The 20,296-nt window shown below is 48.9% G+C and overlaps 2 protein-coding genes across 14 annotated transcripts in view; one reads left to right on the top strand and one right to left on the bottom strand.

The window, feature by feature from the left end:
• PHLDB1 (pleckstrin homology like domain family B member 1) overlaps positions 1–11,021 on the top strand; it is a 51,721-nt gene extending 40,700 nt beyond the window's left edge. For all 13 annotated transcript variants that reach the window (XM_037057437.1, XM_037057439.1, XM_037057443.1 and 10 more), the window contains 2 exons: positions 8,440–8,525; positions 9,466–11,021. In XM_037057437.1, the coding sequence (XP_036913332.1) occupies positions 8,440–8,525; positions 9,466–9,606 (227 nt within the window). In that variant the 3' untranslated portion in view covers positions 9,607–11,021. The remainder of the gene's footprint in view (positions 1–8,439; positions 8,526–9,465) is intronic.
• A 1,870-nt stretch (positions 11,022–12,891) lies between these two features.
• TREH (trehalase) lies at positions 12,892–16,271 on the bottom strand. The gene is given in 9 exon segments (XM_037057353.1): positions 12,892–13,178; positions 13,447–13,500; positions 13,746–13,858; positions 14,210–14,236; positions 14,239–14,320; positions 14,593–14,621; positions 14,624–14,803; positions 15,414–15,624; positions 16,137–16,271. Coding segments are annotated over 9 exon segments (972 nt in total). The 3' UTR covers positions 12,892–13,037.
• Positions 16,272–20,296: the final 4,025 nt, after the last annotated feature.

The following is a 20,296-nucleotide window of genomic DNA, read 5'->3' as shown; positions in this document are numbered from 1 at the left end:
TGGCTGGGTCTTATCCTTCCTCCCATCCTCCAGAAAATGTACGGGGTGTACCTGGTTTACCTCCATTTATTTGCTTATCCATTGATTAACTTGGCAATTACTAAATATCTAATAAGGTCTGGGCATGGTTCTAGTTCTAGTGATAAGCAAGATGGCTGCAGCACTCTCCCTTGGAACTTACTGTCAAGGAGGCAGCTGATGTACATGAACAGAGAGTTAAAACATGGTGGATAAGCTGTAGGGATGCCCAGACACTGTGACTGCACAGAATACTGTGAATTCCCCTTTCAGCAAGTTCCCTCAAAGACTCCAAGACAAGCAGTTGAGCAGTGCCAAGGTGTGCTCAGGACAACCTTGGGTTCAGGCCCACTGGCCCATCTTGCTCCCTTCACTCTCCCAGCTTAGTTTCCCATGCCTGGAATTCCCTCTGCTCTATCACCCCCTAGTCAGGAGAGGCTGGGGTGTTTTGTGGAAACAGCCAGTCCTAAGATCCCTGTGGCTCAAAACCACAGTTTCCCTTTTTCCTCCTGATGCATGTTGTATGTTTTGTAGGTGGTGGGGGATCTGCTCTGCAGCAGTGTTCTGTTTGCTTTAGCACATGCCTTTCTGGAACATTCCTGGCCACCATGGCAGAGAATAAAGAGAAGCCTAATTGGCCCTTGCATTGTTATCAGATGCCTCAGCTGGGTTTGTCCAGCCAGTTACTCAGTCCCACACAACCACAAAGCCAGGAAGAACAGTCTGGCTGGGAGCCTGAAAGGAAAGGGCTGGAGTGTTTGGTACTGGGGAGGCCCAGCCTGGAGAACCCTGCTTTCTCTCCCTGGTCTTCAACCAGGTGCCACTCCCTCCAAGAAGTCTTCCATGAGCACATGGGCCCTCCATGTGGGGAGACAGGAGAGGTAGAGGTACAAGTGTCCCCATGTTTACACCTGCCTGGGAACAGACTTTGTTGGGATTGAGAGGAACAGGCCTAGGGAAAAGAGCTTCCTTTTAGGCATGTTGAGGTTGAAGCACCCCAAGGACATCTAGGCTTAAGATAAAGGTCAGGATTAGAGGCAGAGTGAAAGTTGAACCTGGTGGAATAATAATAGTAATAATAATAAAATAGCAGATCATCCTTATTGACCACTTATATGAATCATGCTATGCTGAGCACTCTACATGCATCATTTCATTCACTCTTCATAATAATCTTTGGGAGAAGTACTGTTTCCATACCTACTTCACAGATAAAGAAAATAAAGCTTAGAGACTTCCAGATAAGATGGCATAGGTAAACACAGCTCATCTCCTCACACAACCACAACAAAATTACAACTAAAATATAGAGCAATTGTCACTCAGAGCCATCAAAAATCAAGTTGAATGGAAGTCTGAGTCTGACAACTGCAGAATTAAAGAAACCACATCCATCCAGTCTGGTAGGAAGGGCAGAAACATAGAATGATCTGGTCCCTCATCCACATGTGATGGATAAAAATTTGGGAGGGTTATCTCAGGAGTGAGGAGTCCCAGCCCCATACCAGGCCCCCCAGCCCAGGGTTCCAGTGCCAGGAAGATAAGTCCCCATAACTTCTGGCTGCAACCACCAATGGGGATTGAGTTGGTGGAAGAAAATTCTGGAGTCTCAAGCAGTTCCCCTTAAAGAACCCACATGCAGATTTAGATTCATTCCCTCTGAGCTCCAGCACCAGGGTAGCAGCTTGAAAGGCATGAGTGACTTCTAGGGAGGAACTAAAGTGTCGATATCAAGGCAAGAGCGGGGGTGCAGCTTTTTGCCAGACCAGAATGGGGGCAGGGGCCATTGTCCCTTTTATGAGCCCTCCCCCAACAGCCAGAGAGGCAGCAGGCAGGCGCTATATTGAAGACTCCATGAAACTGGCTAACACTGTTTGCCCCATCCTGGAGATCCCCTGAGACTGTGTCCCACCCAATTCATGGACTCACCCAAGCTGCTTTTCTGTATGAATGGCTGGTCTTAGCTTATGCTTCACAACATCCTAAATCTTCTCAACAAGCAACAACTGACTTCAGCCCCTATCCCCTGTACCTCTTGATGAGTGGTCCCAGGTCTGGCACTAGCTGCAGCCAGCCTAGATTCACAGCTAGGCTTTGCTTGGGAATCTCTGAGCCCAGCACAAGTAGCAGCCATCTGAGATTGCTTTATAGCTCAGGCAGGGTGGCCTTGGGCAGAACACAAGTGGGCTGACATTGGCCTGTACCACCCAGGAAAACCCCAGAGCCTATGTTCCCAGTGGACAACTATGGATCACAGCAGAGCACCACCACCCTGCACCTACACAGCTGATCCTCCACAGAGGGTGGAGGTTGGTGGTCAGTGGTCCCCACTGGTACTTGCAGCTGACTGGTCTAGGTAAATTCTTCCTACTGATCTGCCAACAGTAATCAAGGCTCAACTACAAGAGGGGGGTGTACTCAGCTCACACAAAGGGCATATCTTAAGTACCCATCTTGGGTGATAAGGGAGGCAGTGCCACTGGACCCTACAGGGCACCTACTACATTAGGCCACACTACCAAGACAGGGAGTCACAGCAGCTCTACCTAATATACAGAAACAAACACAGGGAAGCTGCCAAAATAAGGAGACAGAGAAACATGGTCCAAAGAAAGAACAGAAGAAAACTCCAAAAAATAGCTAAACAAAATGGAGATAAGCAATCTGTCAGTTGTACAATTCCAAACACTGGTTGTAAGGATGCTCAAGAAACTTATGAGGACTTCAACAGCATAAAAGAGATCCAGTCAGAAATGGAGGACACACTAACTGAAATAAGTTATAGGGAAACAACAGTAGAGTGGATTAAGCTGAAAATCAAAACAATGACTTGGAACATCAGAAGCAAAAAACAAGAAGAAAAAAGAATCCAAAAAAACAAGGCTAGTGTAAGCAGCCTCTGGGACAACTTCAAGCATTCCAACATTCACATAATAGGAGTACCAGAAGGAGAAGAGAAAGAGCAAGATATCAGAAATCTATTTGAAAAAATATTGAAAGAAAACTTGCCTAATTTGGTGAAGGAAATACACTTGCAAGTCCAGGAAGCACAGAGAGTCCCAAACAAGATGGATACAAAGAGGCCCGCCCCAAGACACATCATAATTAAAATGTCAAAAGTTAAAGATAGAACACCCAGGACTTCCGCCAAGATGGAAGCGTAGGTGGAAACACTGTGCCTTCTCCCACAACCAAGTTTGAATACAACAAAGGTTTAGTAAAGAAAGATGCAGCCAAAAAACAGAAAATTGAACTATATGGAAATCTGACAACAAACTGTTCAACTGGACTGGTAAGAGGGGCGGAGGCAGCAGCGGAGCAGGGTCGGGCAGGAAAGATCCCCCGACCCAGGTGCGTAGGCAGCCCGGGTAGCAACATGGACCCAGTGATGGTGCGGAGCAGGTTGACTGCGGTCACACATTCGCGCTGATAAACCAGCAGAGGATTGAGCAGTGGGATGGACCGCGCGGGCCCCAGCTGCGGACCCAGTGAGGGTGTAGGGCGGCGGGCTGACCACAGTCACACATTCGTGCGCAGTGAGACAGACCTCTCGGGCCCCCGCAGCAGGAGGCGGCAGATGGGACTGCCATTGCTTTCCTTTGACCCCGCCCCCATAGACAACATCACAACCCAGCGACTGAGTTGCCCCACCCTGGTGAACACCTAGGGCTCCGCTCCTCATACGTAACAGGCGCGAACAGTCCAAAATGTGGCTCAAGAAGAACTCAAAGCCCCAGAGCCGATAACTCTTAGTGAAAAATAAATAGCAAACCTCTCAGATGCACAGTTCAGAACACTGGTGATCAGGATGCTCACAGGACTGGTTGATTATAGTCACAAATTAGAGGAACATATGAAGGCTAAACTGATTGAAATGAAGGGAAATCAATGGAGTGGACCAGAAGGAAGAACGAAACATCCAACCAGAAAAGAATCAAGAAACAAGAATTCAAAAAAATGAGGAGAGGCTTAGGAACCTCCAGGACATCTTTAAACGTTCCAACATCTGAATTATAGGGGTACCAGAAGGGAAAAGAAACAGTCACGAGTGGAAAACTTATTTGAACAAATAATAAAGGAGGACCTCCCCGGTCTGGCAAAGGAAATAGACTTCCAGGAAATCCAGGAAGCTCAGAGAGTGCCAAAGAAGTTGGACCCAAGACAGAACACACCAAGGCACATCATAATTACATTAGCCAAGATTAAAATGAAAGAGAGAATCCTAGAAGCAGCAAGAGATAAGGGGACAGTCACCTACAAAGGAGTTCCCATCAGACTGTCAGCAGATTTCTCAAAAGAGACCTTACAGGCAAGAAGGAGCTGGAAAGAAGTATTCCAAGTCATGAAATCCAAAGACCGACATCCAAGATTGCTCTATCCAGCAAAACTTTCATTTAGAATGGAAGGACAGATAAAGTGCTTCTCAGATAAGGTCAAATTCAAGGAGTTCATCATCACCAAGCCCTTATTACATGAAATGTTAAAGGGACTTATATAAGAAAAAGAAGATGAAAAATATGAACAGTGAAAGGACAGCAAACTCACAGTTATTAACAACCACACCTAAAACAAAAGCAAACCTAGAGGACAGCTAGATCAGGAGTGGAACCATAGAAATGGAGATCACATGGAGTGTTAGCAACAGGGAAGTGGGAGGAGGAGAAGGGGGGAGAAGGTAGAATAAGTAGCATAGAAAGTAGGTAGAAAATAGAACAACTGTAATGGTATAATCAATAAAATATATTTTTTAAAAAAGTTAAAGAGAATCTTAAAAGCAGCAAAAGAAAAGCAGTTACTTAATAAAAAAATAAAATAAAAATTATATAAAACAGGAAAAAAAAATCAGTTACTTATCTACAGGGGAGCTCCCATAAGCCTGTCAGCTGATTTCTCAAAAGAAACTGTAGGCTGGAAGGGATTGGCAGGAAGTATTCAAAGAGATGAAAAGCAGGGATCTACGGACAAGATTGCTCTACCCAGCAACTTTATCATTTAGAATCAAAGGGCAAATAAAGAACTTCCCAGACAAGAAAAAAACCAAAGGAGTTTATTATCACCACTAAACCATTATTATATGAGATATTAAAGGGTCTTATTTAAGGAAAAGATAAAAACTGTGATCACTAAAGTGGCAATAAATACATATCTATTAACAATTGAATTTAAAAAACAAACTAAGCAAAGAAGAAAAACAGAATCATGGATACAGACAGCGTTTTTTTTTTTTTTAAAGATTTTATTTATTTATTTTTAGAGGGGAAGGGAAGGAGAGCGGGAGAGAAATATCAATGTATGGTTGCCTCTCATGCATCCACTGCCGGGAACTGGAACCAGGAACTGGCCTGCAACCCAGGCGTGTGCCCTGACTGGGAATCGAACCGCGATCGTGTGGTTCGCAGGCCCGCACTCAGTCCACTGAGCTACACCAGCCAGGGCTCCAGACAGCGTTTTTGATAGCTGCCAGATGGAAGAGGAGTGCGGGGGGAATGGGTGAAGAGGTGAGGGGATTAAGAAGTACTACTAGGTAGTTACAGAATAGCCACGAGGATGTAAGATACAGTGTAGAAAATGGTGTAACCAAAGAACTTATGTGCATGACCTGTGGACATGAACAATTGCCTGAGGGAGTATGTGGGGTGCTGGGTCAGGTGGGGGCAAAGGGGGAACAGTCAGGATAACTATAATAGCATAATCAATAACATATCATTAAGAGGCTCAGAGAGGTTAAGCAAATTGTTTATGGTCTCACAGTTGCTAAGAGGCAGAGCTAAGACTGACCTGGGCAATTACAAAAGAAAAGGCAGAGAGAGGGGGCTGCACTCTTGTGAGGAAGGAGGAAGAGGGACCAGCAAAGGTAGAAGGGGCAGGAGGCAGGAATCTACATGCCAGGTGCTGAGCTGGTGCTTGGCATATGTGACCTTCCTTTTATGAAACAAAAGGAGACCAAGTTTAGACAGGGGTGGTAATGGAAGGAAGCCAGCCAAAGGAGTGGACATTTGTAAACAGGGGTGTCTCTAGTGGTGATGGTGCTGTAGGAAGGCCAAGAATAATTTGGAACCAAAGGCCACTCAATTCAGTCATCGGAGCCTAACAAGAGAAAGACTTCTGCTATATACAAGAGTGGGAGCCAAATTGCATAACATCATGGAGAGGTAGGTGGTTAGGAAGCACAGGAAGGATTGAGTTGTTATTTACAACGAAGCAAGGGAATGGAGAGAGTGGGCAGGGGGCAGGGTGGGGCTGGGTCCTTATCTTGAAGAAGAAGTGTTGGATGGAGATTGAGCCTATAATAGGATCAGGGCCCTGGATTAGTGTTCCTTGCCTGCTTTTACCTTGAACTTGCCATTCTCCCTGCCTTTGCCTGGACTTTCCTTGCACCTACTTGATGGAATCCCCCCTTCCATTCTGTAGAGTCCAGATCAGATATTACCTTCATGAAGCCTTTCCTGGCCCCATCTTACTGAGACTGGTTCTGTCTTTCACTGTGTAACTCCTGTGTTATACAGGGTCTGTCTGTGACAGACATGTGACATCAGCCAAGGGGCATATTGATGTAATGACAGATGCTGCATGGTATGTGTTAGACACTGCCGCACACTTTGAATGTTTCATTCAATACTCACAACCACCTGTAACACATAGCTGCTCTCTTGGACACCCAAGTCACGCAGTTGGTAAATGCATTCTTTCCCACTAAATTGTAAGTGCCTAAGAGAAGGGTCTCTGACTTTTCCCTGGATCCCAGTGCCCTGGGTTTCATTCATTCAACTCATTGAGCACCTACTGTGGGCTAGGCACGTAGTTGTTGATTTTGGAGGAGGTAGATCTATGAATTGCAAGAAGGGTTCAGATTCAGCCTGAGTTCTGTAGAGGAGTGTGGATGCTGTGGGAACACAGTCAACACAGCCGTACACTAGAGTGGTGACATTTGTAATGGGTCTTAAACATTACTTAGCAGTTTGCCAAGGGAGTGGGCTGGAGACCATTACAGTGTATGCAGAGCACACTGTCCAGGGAATGTGAGAAGCTCAGCATGGCCAGACAGAACCTGGGGTTGGTGTGGGGAAGGGTGTGAGACAAGGCCAGAGGAACGTGTTGGCACCAGCCTGTAAATAGCCTTGGCCAAACCAAGGAGGCAGCAAGTTTTCAGTTAGAGAACCAGCAGTGAAGCTTGTGAGCTGAGGCAGCAGGATTAGATTTGCTTTAGAAAGCTGACCCCCTCAGCGTTAGGGTGGTCCAGGGGCATGTCAGGAGGCTGCAGCAATGGCCCAGGGTTGATGACTGGGGCTTGAAATGACACATGGGATGGGAGAAGGTGCATACTGCCAGCCACCAACCATCTGAGCTTAGTGATTGTATGTTTTTCCTTCATGCCTCAGGCTTGCTGTCCAGGATGCCAGTTGTAGTGCCTGGGCAGTTTGCCTTTGACAGTGCCCTGTCTCTCCCGACCAGATGCCATCCTGCTGGTAGTTTACCCACCTTCTTCCTGCCACCCCTGCCTTCATATGCTAAATACTTCCTTCTTTTTAAAAAAATATTAGACTTCAATAGGTGAATGCATTCATATATTTGAAAATCAAAATACATAGAAAAGTTTAAATTGAGAATTATGCCCCCACTCACTGTAGATAACCACTTTTATTTCTCTTTTGTGTATCCTTCTAGTACTTGTTTGGGGGAATATAAACAAATGCAAACATGTATTCTTACTCCTTTTCTTACATAAAAAGTAACCTGTAATACATCCCTTGTTTTCCTGCTAATTTTCTACATCAAATATATCTATGTCTAGATATTTATATCTGGATATATTTTATAGATTTGTTTCTGAATTTATATATCAGATATTTGTACATTATTTCATATAATAGCTATCTAGTATCCCATCATGTGGTACACTATAATTTGTCAACCAGGCTCCATCTGGTGGATACTTGGGTTGTTTTCGATCTTTTGTGACTACAAATGTTGCTGCCAGAAATGATCCAGAAATGATCTTTTTTTTTTAGAAAGGATCTTTAAATTTGTTATTTTGTATATGTGTAAGATAAATTTTCCTAAGTATAATCATTGGCTTAAAGGACAAACAGCAATATTGGTAGGTATGGCCAAATCATCTATACAGTTTGCCAGTTTATATACTCCCACCTGCCATTTATTAGACAGCCTTTTCTCTACATACTTGACAAAAGTGTGCTATATCTTTTGTATGTTTTTAACATTCTGATAGGTGAGAAGTGGTATCTCAATGGAGTTCTAATTTGTGTTCTCTGTAATTCTGTGTGAGCCTGAGCACTGATGTGGGTTCTCTTTGGGAACCCTGGGAATCACCCCATTCCCCAGGTGGAAAAACTCCATGGCAGTGAAACCTGACCTGAAGTGTGACAGGCCTCCTCAACCTGGTCCTTATTTCCTTTGCAGACAAGCATGAGACAAAATTGAAGGGGGTCATCTATTTCCAGGCCATCGAAGAGGTATACTACGATCACCTACGCAGTGCAGCCAAGGTGAAGGGGCAGAAGGGACCAGTCACGGGGAATGGGTGGGCTCTATGGCAACGACCTCCAGCCTGCCCTCCTCAGCGTCTCAGACCCATCCCTTCCTCTCTTTGTAAACTTTCCTTCCTCTCTTCTCCTCTTCCTAGAACAGGTTTTTCAGCCTCACTGTGGTAACAGAGGTATCCCTCCCTATGTACAGTAACCAGAACTACTGCATATTAACACCTTCATAACCTACTTGCCTCTGACCTTTTACTTTCCCTTAAACCCTCCTCCTTTCCTCAGGCCTGAAGGAGGAGTGAAGGTGGACTGCAGAAAACAGGATGCCCCCATGGGCTTGAATTTGGCTGGCTTGCCTCCCTCTCCTAAGATGACAGCACAATGTTTCCCAAATGAGGGTGGGCAGTGTGGAAAGGATGGCTAAAAGGGGTCCTTAAAGACTAGATTTGGTAGAGAGGATTGATAAATAGGAGATATATGAGCCTGGTCATCTGCCTCACTGCAGTATAAGTCAGCCTCCCTTTCGCCAAGCCTCAGATGCCCACTTTCCGTGATCTCTGGGGTCCTAGGGCTCAGCATCCCACTTGTAGCTTTTTCCATCTGCCCCTCTTCTGCAGAGAGGAGAACTCTGATCCTCACTGGAACAGCCCTTTGTGTCTGATTTTTTTTGACATTCATTTCTATCTGGGGGTATGAAGGAACAGTGCCCCTATCTGGCATAATATGACCTTGCCAGGGCCCGAGGATTGGCAGGTGTAAGGAGGGGAATATCTCCGCCTGAGGCCCACTTGACTGGTTGTGACTAGGCTTCAGGCCTATGTAGACTCAGCTCTTAGCTTCAGGTTGTCTTGGACAAAGAGGAGAAAGTACAGACCAGGAGGCTAGGCAGGAGAATGCTTGTGGATGTCAGGGGTGAGCCCTGTTTAGACTCTCCTCTTTCCCTCTGCAGAGCCCGAACCCAGCCCTGACCTTCTGTGTGAAGACCCATGACCGGCTATACTACATGGTGGCCCCATCTGCGGAGGCCATGCGCATCTGGATGGATGTCATTGTCACGGGGGCTGAGGGCTACACTCAATTCATGAACTGACTGTTGTGGGCCTCCTGGAACCATGCCTGACCACCTGCTCTGCTTGCCCCTGGAGACAGAGTAACACCCTGGCCCCAGGCCTCACTGGGCGCTTCCTAAGGCCCTGGGAGAGAACATAACTGGTGCTTTTGTATAAGAAGACTTTGCAATGTTGTCTAAGGAGCTCATTCTGTGAGTTTCTGAGTTTGGGCCTCCTAAAGAACCAGTCAGGGGATCAAAGGTAGGGAGGGGGCTTTGTAGCCTCCTGGGAGCCCAGCACTTGCAATAACCCTTCAGGGTCCTGTGCTCCTTGGCCTGTGTTCTCTTTTGTAAAGGACAGTTATGGTACCAGAATTGGCCCAAGATACCCTCTTGCCTCAGCCCCCTTTGCAGGAGCATTGGGGGCTGAGCAAGACCACATCCAGAGTGGGGCAACAACTCTTGCAGTGTACCTTTCAAACCCTGCTCTTACCCCTTTGTTTTCCCACATCCATATTTTTAAAAAAGATTTCATTTGTTCATTTCCAGAGAGAGGGGAGGAAGGGGAGAAAGAGAGGGAGAGAAACTTCAGTGTGCAGTTGCCCCTTACATGCCTCCCACTGGGGACCTGGCCCACAACCCAGTCATGTGCCAACTGGGAAGTGAATCGGCGACCCTTTGGTTTGCAGGCTGGCACTCAATTCACTGAGCCACACCAGCCAGAGTCCGCATTCATATTTTTTATTACCTTGCTCAAGGGCCAGAGACCTCAAGTTTTATCTTTGAGGTCTAGGCCCCATCCCCTTTTTGCAGACCCATTGCCATGGTCACCACAGTAACTGCTTCATTGCCATGGTTACATACTAATTACCTTGGCTCCATGGTTCAGCAGCTCAGCCCACTGCTTAAGCTGTGGGCACATCTGAGGGTACATGTGCCATCATCTCTCCAGCCCAGGCCCTGGGTTTATCATGCTGGGGGGAAGGAACCAAAAACCTCCCTGTACCAGCCTGTGTCTCTAGGCCCTAATGCACAGCCTGCTGCCCCCCTGGCCAGCCCTCTCCCTTCCACTCGTGCCTTCCTTAGAGCCAGAAGGGATGAAGCCAGAGTACCTAGTTCCAGAGAGGTAATGTGGATGGTTGAGAAAGCTAGAAGGGCTGAGTTTCTGACAGGGACAGAGGGCTACTCCATGAGAAAACCCGAGCAGGAGAGGAGCAGCAGAGAAGGAAGGCCTTGAAGCCCAGCTGCCCTCCTTCAGCCACAGAAAGATAATGAAAATGGAAAGCAGAGGATTAGGCCTCAGTGGTCTGGCCTCAGTCCTTCCCGCCTTAACACTATTCCCACCTCCCTGTTCCCTTCTCCAGCACTGGGCCATGGTTGCTAGGTCCAGGCTGGGTAATTTGCAATATTTGTAAACATCTCAGCAGAACAATAAAGCATTTGGAGTATGTTTCTGGGAGGCCAAGTTGTGTGGGGCACTGGGCTAGGGTACATGGGATAGGAGGGTTAGGTCCTTCCCACAGAGTAGAATTTCCACTTTATTAAAATGTTCCAGGAGGGGGACTTCCGCCAAGATGGAGGTGTAGGTGGAAACACTGTGCCTTCTCCCACAACCAAGTTTGAATACAACAAAGGTTTAGTAAACAAAGACACAGCCAAAGAACAGAAAATTGAACTATACGGAAGTCTGACAACAATGAACCCTTCAACCGGGACCAGTAAGAGGGGCGGAGCCAGCAGCGGAGCAGGGACGGGCAGGAAAGATCCCCCAACCCCAGGCGCCCAGGCAGCTGGGGTAGCACCGGGTGGACCCAGTGAGGGCGCAAGGCGGCAGGCTGACCTCGGTCACACATTTGAGCGCACTGGGATGACCGTGTGGGCCCTGGCGGCAGGAAGCAGCAGAGGGGACTGCCATTGCTTCCCTTTGGACCCGCCCCCACATACAGCATCACAACCCAGCCACTGAGTTGCCCCGCTCTGGTGAACACCTAGGGCTCCACCCCTCATGTAACAGGTGTGAACAGACCAAGACATTATGGCTCAAGAGGAACGGCTCAAAGCCCCAGAGCCAATACTTCTGAGTGACCAAGAGATAGCCAACCTATCAGATGCACAGTTCAAAATACCGGTGAACAGGATGCTCACAGAACTGGTTGATTTTAGCCACAAATTAGAGGAACATATGAAGGCTAAACTAATTGAAATGAAAGGAAATGCACAAGAAACCGATAGTGATGGAAAGGAAACTGGGACTCATATCAAGGGGGTAGACCAGAAAGAAAGAAGAAATGACCAAACAGGAAAAAGTGAAGTTACAAGAATTCAAAAAACGAGGAGAGGCTTAGGAACCTCCAGGACATCTTTAAACATTCCAACATCTGAATTATAGGGGTACCGGAAGGGGAAAAGAAACAGCCACCAGTGGAAAACTTATTTGAACAAATAATAAAGGAGGACCTCCCCGGTCTGGCAAAGGAAATAGACTTCCAGGAAATCCAGGAAGCTCAGAGAGTGCCAAAGAAGTTGGACCCAAGAAGGAACACACCAAGGCACATCATAATTACATTAGCCAAGATTAAAATGAAGGAGAGAATCCTAGAAGCAGCAAGAGATAAGGGGACAGTCACCTACAAAGGAGTTCCCATCAGACTGTCAGCGGATTTCTCAAAAGAGACCTTACAGGCAAGAAGGGGCTGGAAAGAAGTATTCCAAGTCATGAAATCCAAAGACCTACAGCCAAGATTGCTTTATCCAGCAAAACTTTCATTTAGAATGGAAGGACAGATAAAGTGCTTCTCAGATAAGATCAAATTCAAGGAGTTCATCATCACCAAGCCCTTATTACATGAAATGTTAAAGGGACTTATATAAGAAAAAGAAGAAGATAAAAATATGAACAGTGAAAGGACAGCAAACTCAGAGTTACTAACAACCACACCTAAAATAAAAGCAAACCAAGAGGACAGCTAGATCAGGAGTGGAACCATAGAAATGAAGAACAAATGGAGGGTTAGCAACAGGGGAGTGGAAGGAGGAGAGGGGGAGAAGGCACAGAAAATAGCATAGACAGTAGGTAGAAAATAGACAGGGGGAGGGCAAGAATAGTAGGGGAAATATAGAATCTAAAGAACTTGTCACACGGGGACATAAACTAAAGGGGGGAAATGGTGGGGGAGGGGGTATGCAGGGTGGAGGGGAATGAAGAGGGGGAATAGAACAACTAATGGTATAGTCAATAAAATATATTTAAAAAAATGTTCCAGGAGGGATCCAGGGCCTAACCCAGGACCTCCAGTTTCCTACCCTGTCCCCATCCACTATGACCAAGAATGGGCAGGACGTATAGGAGGGCATGGGGTCTCCAGCAATGGAGAATGAAGAGGCAGGAGAAGGTAGGGACTCATGCACAGGTTTAATGAGGCAGGAGCTGGAGCCAGGGGAGCACCTGAAGGCAGATGGGACAGTGAGGCCCATCACTGTGGCAGCAGGCTAAGCAGAAGGACAACTGTGAGGCAGTGGGGTTCCAGGAAAGCTGTCTGGGTCCCTGAACTCTGCCGGTCACCATAGAGGTCCAGGAGCATCAGGACCACTCCATTGGTCCAGCCAAACCCCTCCTGGAGAGAGGCATGGCCAGTGGGGAAAGACCCCTGGGGAAGGCCCCAAGTGCTTTTAGGTGTGTGTGTGTGGGGGGGGGGGGGGCGGGGATCTCTACCCAGAGGCTCTGGCCCTGCCTAGCTAGTCCCAGGGGTACCAAGGAGTACCAGTCAGGCCCCTCCCTTTGGACACACATGGGAGGAAACTGAGGCTTAAAGGGAAAGGTTATGGTCAGTTGGTGGGAACAGCAGAGCCCCATAAATCCCTGTAGGATGTTGGCCCACTCACCTGAACTTCATACTCCCCTCCGCCACCGGGTTGTCCACCATTGCTGATGTCATACTGGGGACAAGAGGACAAGCTCTAAGGTCAGTACTATCCCTAGCCCCTCATCCAGCCCTCTAGGAGGAGCCGGAAATGGGGGCCCTTTGGGAGAAGGGACTGTGGTCTGGCGCTTACCCCTGCAGTGCCCAGGAGTAGCCACTGGGTGCCGCCACTGTCCGGGGCCTGGGCTTTGCAAAGCCTGAGAATTCCCTGCCTCACCACGGGCAGGAGAACTGCTAGGACTGGGCTCAGGACCCGCTCACCTTCTGGTACATGGCTGCCTTTTGGGAGTAGACATCAAAATTGGTTCGGATCCAATTCTGCGCCAGCTGGAAAGCTACTTCCTGGGTCCGCGGTGAGGGCGACTTGGTCAGATCTGGACCCCGCCCCGAGGCGGGACCTTGAATCTCCAGAGTCCTTGCCCCAAGGGGCTCAGAGGCCTGAGTCTCTCTCTCAAGGAGGAAAAGAGGTCCAGGCCCTACAACCTCCTTTTTGGAACCACAGGCAAACCTGCTGTAATCCAGGGCCTGGTTTTGGAGGGAGAGGAGGGCCGATTCCCCTGACAGGTAGAAGTGGGCATAAATGTTTGCTGACTGGGGGCTGAGAGAGCGGGAGAGTCAGAGAAAGACCCCCGTATCCTTTGCTTACAACTCCCCAGTACCAGGGAGGCTGACCCTCTACACCCAGGCGGTAAGGTCCTGGGATATGCCCCATCCCTGCCTCCTACCTCTGATGACCAGGTCCTGGAGGGGGCCCAGGTATTGGGGAAGTCCAACTGCTGGCCCGTTTTCCGGAGAGACGTTGGGATCCCGTATTGATAGGTCAGTATCTGGCTGTCCTGCAATGTTTTGGACATCACTGTGACAGTGGGTGGAGGCTGGGCGGGGAGTCAGGAGGCTGGGCTTTCCTAAAGCCAGAGGTCGCTTTCCCGGGCCTTCTCTTCTTGGCTCACACCTGTCCCCTGGTGGCTGCAGCGAGACCCTCAGGCACAGGAGGGCTGTGCTTGCCACTTGCCCTCCTCTGTCACTTGCCAGAGGTCACTGCTCAGAGTCAGGGAGAGAGCAAGTTGTGCTGCCCCCAGTGTAACAACGTGCCCTGCTGCCCCCTCACCTACAGGTATTTCAGAGCCTTGTCCACGACGGGTCAGAGAAGCAGCCCGCCCACAGAGGGGCAAGGTTGGATGGGTAAAACTCTTGGTTCTTTCTGTTTTCAAGGTCATAGTCAAACCAGACACCTTTCTCCTCATCCCAAAGGATGGCCTTCAGAGCAGCCAAGCGCTGTTCCCACGAATTTCTATACTTTGTGGCTTGAGAGTCATTCCCTGCAGTGGCACTCAGTTTAGATGGAGTAACCAGAGTCCCTAAACTTAGCCTTTATAGAAGCACTCTAGAGCTATAAGAATTTTATAAACAATTTCTGAGAGGGAGCAGGGGAACATCTACTTGTAACTCCTCACCTCCTCCCAGAAGCCCTCCTAGCCTCCCCCTAGGCAAACGTAGCCTGCTCTGCCATCTCCTCGATGCCCAGTAACAAACTGTTCACTCTCCTGCTGAACTCTCTCTTCCCTGAGCTCCTCCAACCACACCTCTGCTCAGGAATGATCATTGCTACTACGGATTGTGGCCCAGCCCTGTGATCAGCACAGTCCCCCGTTGGCACTTTCTCTGCTTTATCTGAGGCTCAGAGAGAGCAGTGATTTGCCCAAGGCTGCACAGCACTGGTCCTCCCACCCAGGCCTCAGGGCCCTGACACAGGCTCCTTCCCTAGTGTGGGCTGCTTCCTCAGCCAGCCCCCAAGGAAACCTGAGCCTCGTTCCACTGCTCCCCCCAAAGCCTCTCTCCCGCTAAAGCCATACTCACTCATACAGAACTACCAGGGAAGGAACAGGGAAATACCTGACAGACACACAGCAAGCCCCACTCTGGTCCTACCTTGCTCTCTCCCTCGGCCATGTTCACCCATATCCACCTCACTGGGGAAAGGGACCTGGGCCAGAGAATGAGGGGTCCCGAGTCTCTGGGCCTGGCTTGATGGTGGTAGCAGAGACTTGGGGAGCTGGAGGAAATGGTCCCCAACCTGGGTCCTAGTAGTGACCACTGCGTGGTGAGTATGTACTGGTGCCAGGCTGAGTGGTCGGGGATCCTGCACACCATGGAGCACAGCAGGGACTCAGAGGCCTGCCCATGGGGGCAAGCAGTCCAGGTTCCCAGCGCCAGTCTTTGACTGAGCCCACAGGGCTGAGCAGCAGCAGGGCCCAAGCTTCCTGGCTCCAAAGCCCACAGCTGCCAGTGCCTCCTCTGGGCCAGCCTCCTCTGGCCTCCAGGCTCTGGGAAAGCAGGGTGGGGTCTAGGCTCCCTGTGCCTTGTCTCCTGACTTCAGGTGAAGCCAGAGGTCCTCCACCACCCAGAGCAGTTCTCTCTGATCTACTCTCAGCACCCCTTCATTGTGCCCAGCGGGAGCTTTCTGGAGTTCTACTACTGGTGAGCAGCCAGCAGCTGCAGGGGTGAGAGTGGTGGGGAGTCCAGAACCAGTGAGTGGGGTCGCCTGAGTGGGGGTGGGCCACACTGATTGGGCCTGGGTATGCAGGGCAGAGGGTGGGGAGTGGGCTGCCTGGCTGGGACACCTGAGCTGTCCCTTTCGCCAGGGACTCCTACTGGGTGATAGAGGGTCTGCTCCTTTCTTAGATGCCCGAGAGGATGAAGGGCATGCTGCAGAACTTCCTGGACCTGATGCAAATGTAAGTGGACACCTGGCACCTCCAGGCCAGGTGGAGGAGAGGAAGGTTCCATGGGCTTGGAGCTGGGTTTGCCTTGGCTATGATGGTTGGGCAGGGCAGTGGCATGTCAGCAAGTCTCCTTCTCAGCAGCTATGGACATGTCCCCAATGGGGCCTGCGTGTACTACCTGCAGCGCAGCCAGCCCCCACTCCTGACCCTCATGATGGACTACTACGTGACTTACACCAATGACACTGCCTTCCTACAGTGGGCACCCTCTCCTCGTGCTGTGCTGCAGGCTCCCCATACCTAAGACCTCCCAGGGTGGGAATAGAGAGGCGTACCTAGGCTGAGGTGGTGCCCGGCTCCCCACCAGGGACATTGGGACCCTTGCCTTGGAATTGGACTTCTGGATTAAGAACAGGAACATCTCTGTGAGCCTGGGGGGAAAGAGCTACATCCTGAATCTCTATTACGTCCCTTACGGGGGACCCAGGTGAGGAACTGTGGGGAAAGCCTCTCAATATCTTGTCTATTCATTCTTGTTCAGTTGCCACCAGGCCCCTGGGCAGGAGAGCAAGTGACCTAGGTCCACTCTTCGATGGCGAGACTGTGTTGGGGACTTGTGTTCTTAGGATGGGTCCTGATCTGTGCTCTGTGGATGACAAGGCTGGTACTACCCTCTCCCAACTCTGTGTCACTTGGCCAGGCCTTATAGACTCTCTAAAGTCTGCAGCAGTGACTGCCCAAAGTGAGAGAGGTGGTGATGAGTTGGGCAAAATGCCCTTGGTTGCATCCCTGTTCTCTTAGAGGTTTAGGGGCAGGTGAGACTGCAAAGGACAAAGGAAGCTGGCAGAACACCACCAAGACCCGGGGACTAGGGCCTACAGAGAAGGGAGCAGGAGAACTCTGTCCTGGCAAGGGGAGAGGAGGACACCCCTATGGGAGGACTCAGAGGAGTGCACTTATGTTGGGGCTTGCTTCCTGCAGCTTGACCACCAGACTGTGCCCTGAAGCACTTTCCTTGCATCCAAGGGCACTCCTTGGCCAGGGCCTGGAGCTAGAAAAGGGCACCTCAAGTCCCCTCCCTCCTACTCCTCTGCTCAAACCACATCCACGTGTGGATCAAACACACTTATTTTTAAACCTTCAGTTGCCGGAAAGATGAGCCTGGCCGAGCTGGTCCTAAGGTCTGCATGCATGCACAGTGGGGCTCCTGAGCACTTGCTCTCAGAACCTGCACACTGCTGCATTTGTGCATATGGTAGCAATTTCTGCAGAAAGGGTTTAGCAGGTACATCTGGGATATACCAGCCTGTTGCTGTGTCTGTGGTTGCCTCTTCCCACCCAGGCTGCCCAACCTCTTGTTCTCACCTCAACCACTGTGACTTCCTCTCCTTGTGGGACCAGGGCACAGGGCCAGGGACTTCTGCCACCCTGACTACTATGCATCTCCCTGGTAGGCTACGGGTTCCACTGCCACAGCCAGTATCAGCCAAATCCAGATACTCCCTGGTGACCCTCTCAAGTCACACACTTTCTTCTGCACAGGCCCATCATCAATGGGATTATCAATGTTTGTAAATCACCTGGAGAGACTTTTAAAATAGAGCTGGATTCCAGGAGACCCCACTGTGGGGACTGAGGTGGACTGGAAGCTATTTCTGTGTGAAGGGGTTCTCTGCTGCAGAAGGTAGTGGCATAAGGTAATGTGGGTTCCCTATTTGCTAGATCATCCAATTTTTTTTAAAGTAAAGTAGAAATACATGTTTTGATCTATAATATCTCAATTTTTAAGTGTTGCAATGTCCCAAATTCTGACTGTAAATCTCCGAGCGATTCCTGTGTGCATGTGTGGAGTGGTGCAGAGGAGACTTGGCCCCACTATTAGGCCTCCCCTTCTCCCTGGAGTGTTCAGGGCCCTACCCTTGAATGAAGCTGCAGCCTGGGTGGAATGTGGACTCTCAGTTATTTGGTGCCTCTCTCCATTAAGACCCTTTGTACATATTGATATCCTTAATAGGTAGAAATCTCTTACAAATCCGAAAGTCAAAAAACACTGGCACACTTGGAAGACATCTATAGGATAACTATGGATGACCGATAAACATATCTTTGTTTCTTTTTCTCTGGATCTGGATCAGGCCTCAGCCCATAAGGATGCAGCCTGGCTGACCCTGGGTGTCAGTTCCCTGACTTTCTTGGATGTCCTCTTCCAAGTCTTAGCACTCAGCTTGTTTGCCCAGACTTTCTAAAGAATTTGTATTTATTTTTAGAGGAGGGAAATGGAGGGAGAAAGAGAGGGAGAGAAACAGCAATGTGTGAGAGAAACATCAGTTGGTTGCCTCTCATACGCACCCCCACCAAGGACCAAACCCACAACCCCAGCATAAGTCCTAACCAGGAATTGAACCAGTGACCTTTCACTTTGTGGGATGCCGCCCAACCAACTGAGCCACACATCAGGGCTACCCAGACTTTCTTAACATGTGTTTGAGTAATTCAGCTTTGGGCTTCAAATTATGTCTTCACTCAGCAAAAGCCCTGCAACTTGCTAGACTATCCTTGGAGGACAGCTGGTGGTAGTGTGGTTCTCATTGCCTTACCCCAAAGTATTTCTTTGAGGAAGAAGTACTAGTTTCCTTCTCAGTGTATCTTCTTAGGGTAGCAATGTGGCCACCATTAGAAAAAAAGAGTTGATTTCCCAGGCTTTCCTGCAGTTAGAGGTGGCCAGGAAACCAATTTTGACAAGTGAAATGTAAATGGAAGTCTCTGGAATAGGCCCCTGGGAAAGTTTCTTAAAAGGGAAAAGACTTAGCTGGCTTTCCACTTTGTCCTTTACCCTTTGCCCTTTGCCCTCCCCACTCCTGCCTGCACTGAGCACAGGAGAAGTGCTTGGAACTGTAGAGGACACCTTGCAACTGCAAGGCAATGAACCCGAGGCTAAAGACCACAAGCTTAAGAGGGCAGAGCAGCAAAGGGAACCCTAGTGCACTGTTGGTGGAAATGCAGAGACATCGAAAGAAAGAACAAACTGACAGTAACCAGAGGAGAGGGGGAGGAGATAAGGGGAGGGTGGGACCCGAAGGGGGAGGGTCATCAAGGAGCATGTATAAAGGGCACATGGACAAAGCCAAAGGGGTGGGGGTAGGATCGAGGGTGGGAGGTGGGGACACATGGGGCAGGGGGAGTGGTGGGTTGAAAGTGGAGACAACTGCACTTGAAGAACAATAAAATAAGTAAATAAAAGAGAGCAGAGCAGAAAGATGGAGAGAGACTGTGTCCTCCATGGCACCTTAGAGTCACAAACTCCCTGGGCTGTCATTATTTGAGAAAAATAAAACCCTAAGGCACTGGTTTTCAGATTTCTCTCACTTTTGACTGATGGGCTTTAACAGGTCCTTCTTCTGAGGCCTTCTAGTCAGTACATTTTCCTTCTGGTACCCCTACAATTCAGATGCTGGAACGTTTAAAAATGTCCTGGAGGTTCCTAAGCCTCTCCTCATTTTTTTGAATTCTTATTTCTTCATTCTTTTCTGTTTGGTAATTTTCTTTCTTTCTTCTGGTCCACTCTATTGATTTTAGTCCCAGATTTGTTTCCATCACTATTGTTTCCCTGTGATATTTGCTTCATTTCACTTAGTGTAGGCTTCATTTTCCTCTAATTTGTGACTAAAATCAACCAGTTCTGTGAGCATCCTGATCACCAGTGTTTTAAACTGTGCATCTGATAGGTTGTCTATCTCTTGGTCAGTTAGAAGTGTTGACTCTGGGGCTTTGAGCTGTTCCTCTGCTTGAGTCATAATGTTTTGGTCTGTTTGCGCCTGTTACATATGAGGGGCGAAAGTTTAGGTGTTCACGGGAGTGGGTCAGCCCAGTCGCTGGGTTGTGACTGGGGGCGGGGTCAGAGATGAAAAATGGTGTTTTTTCCACTCGGATTTCGATCACCTCTGCCACTTCCCATGAGCAAATTGGGCCCTTCTGGGTGGGCTTGTGTTCATTCTAGGACCCTGTGGGTCTCTCCAACAAACTCTCCTGTGAGGCTGGAAGTCTCTCCCAGCACCTCAACTCCTGCAAGTTTTTTCAATCAGTGCTTTT

Source organism: Sturnira hondurensis, unplaced genomic scaffold, assembly GCF_014824575.4.
Source record: "Sturnira hondurensis isolate 20B ecotype Veracruz unplaced genomic scaffold, ASM1482457v3 Scaffold0009719, whole genome shotgun sequence".
Classification (NCBI taxonomy): Eukaryota; Metazoa; Chordata; class Mammalia; order Chiroptera; family Phyllostomidae; genus Sturnira; species Sturnira hondurensis.
Note: the sequence above shows the minus strand (reverse complement) of the source record. Positions and strands in the feature narration are given on the sequence as shown.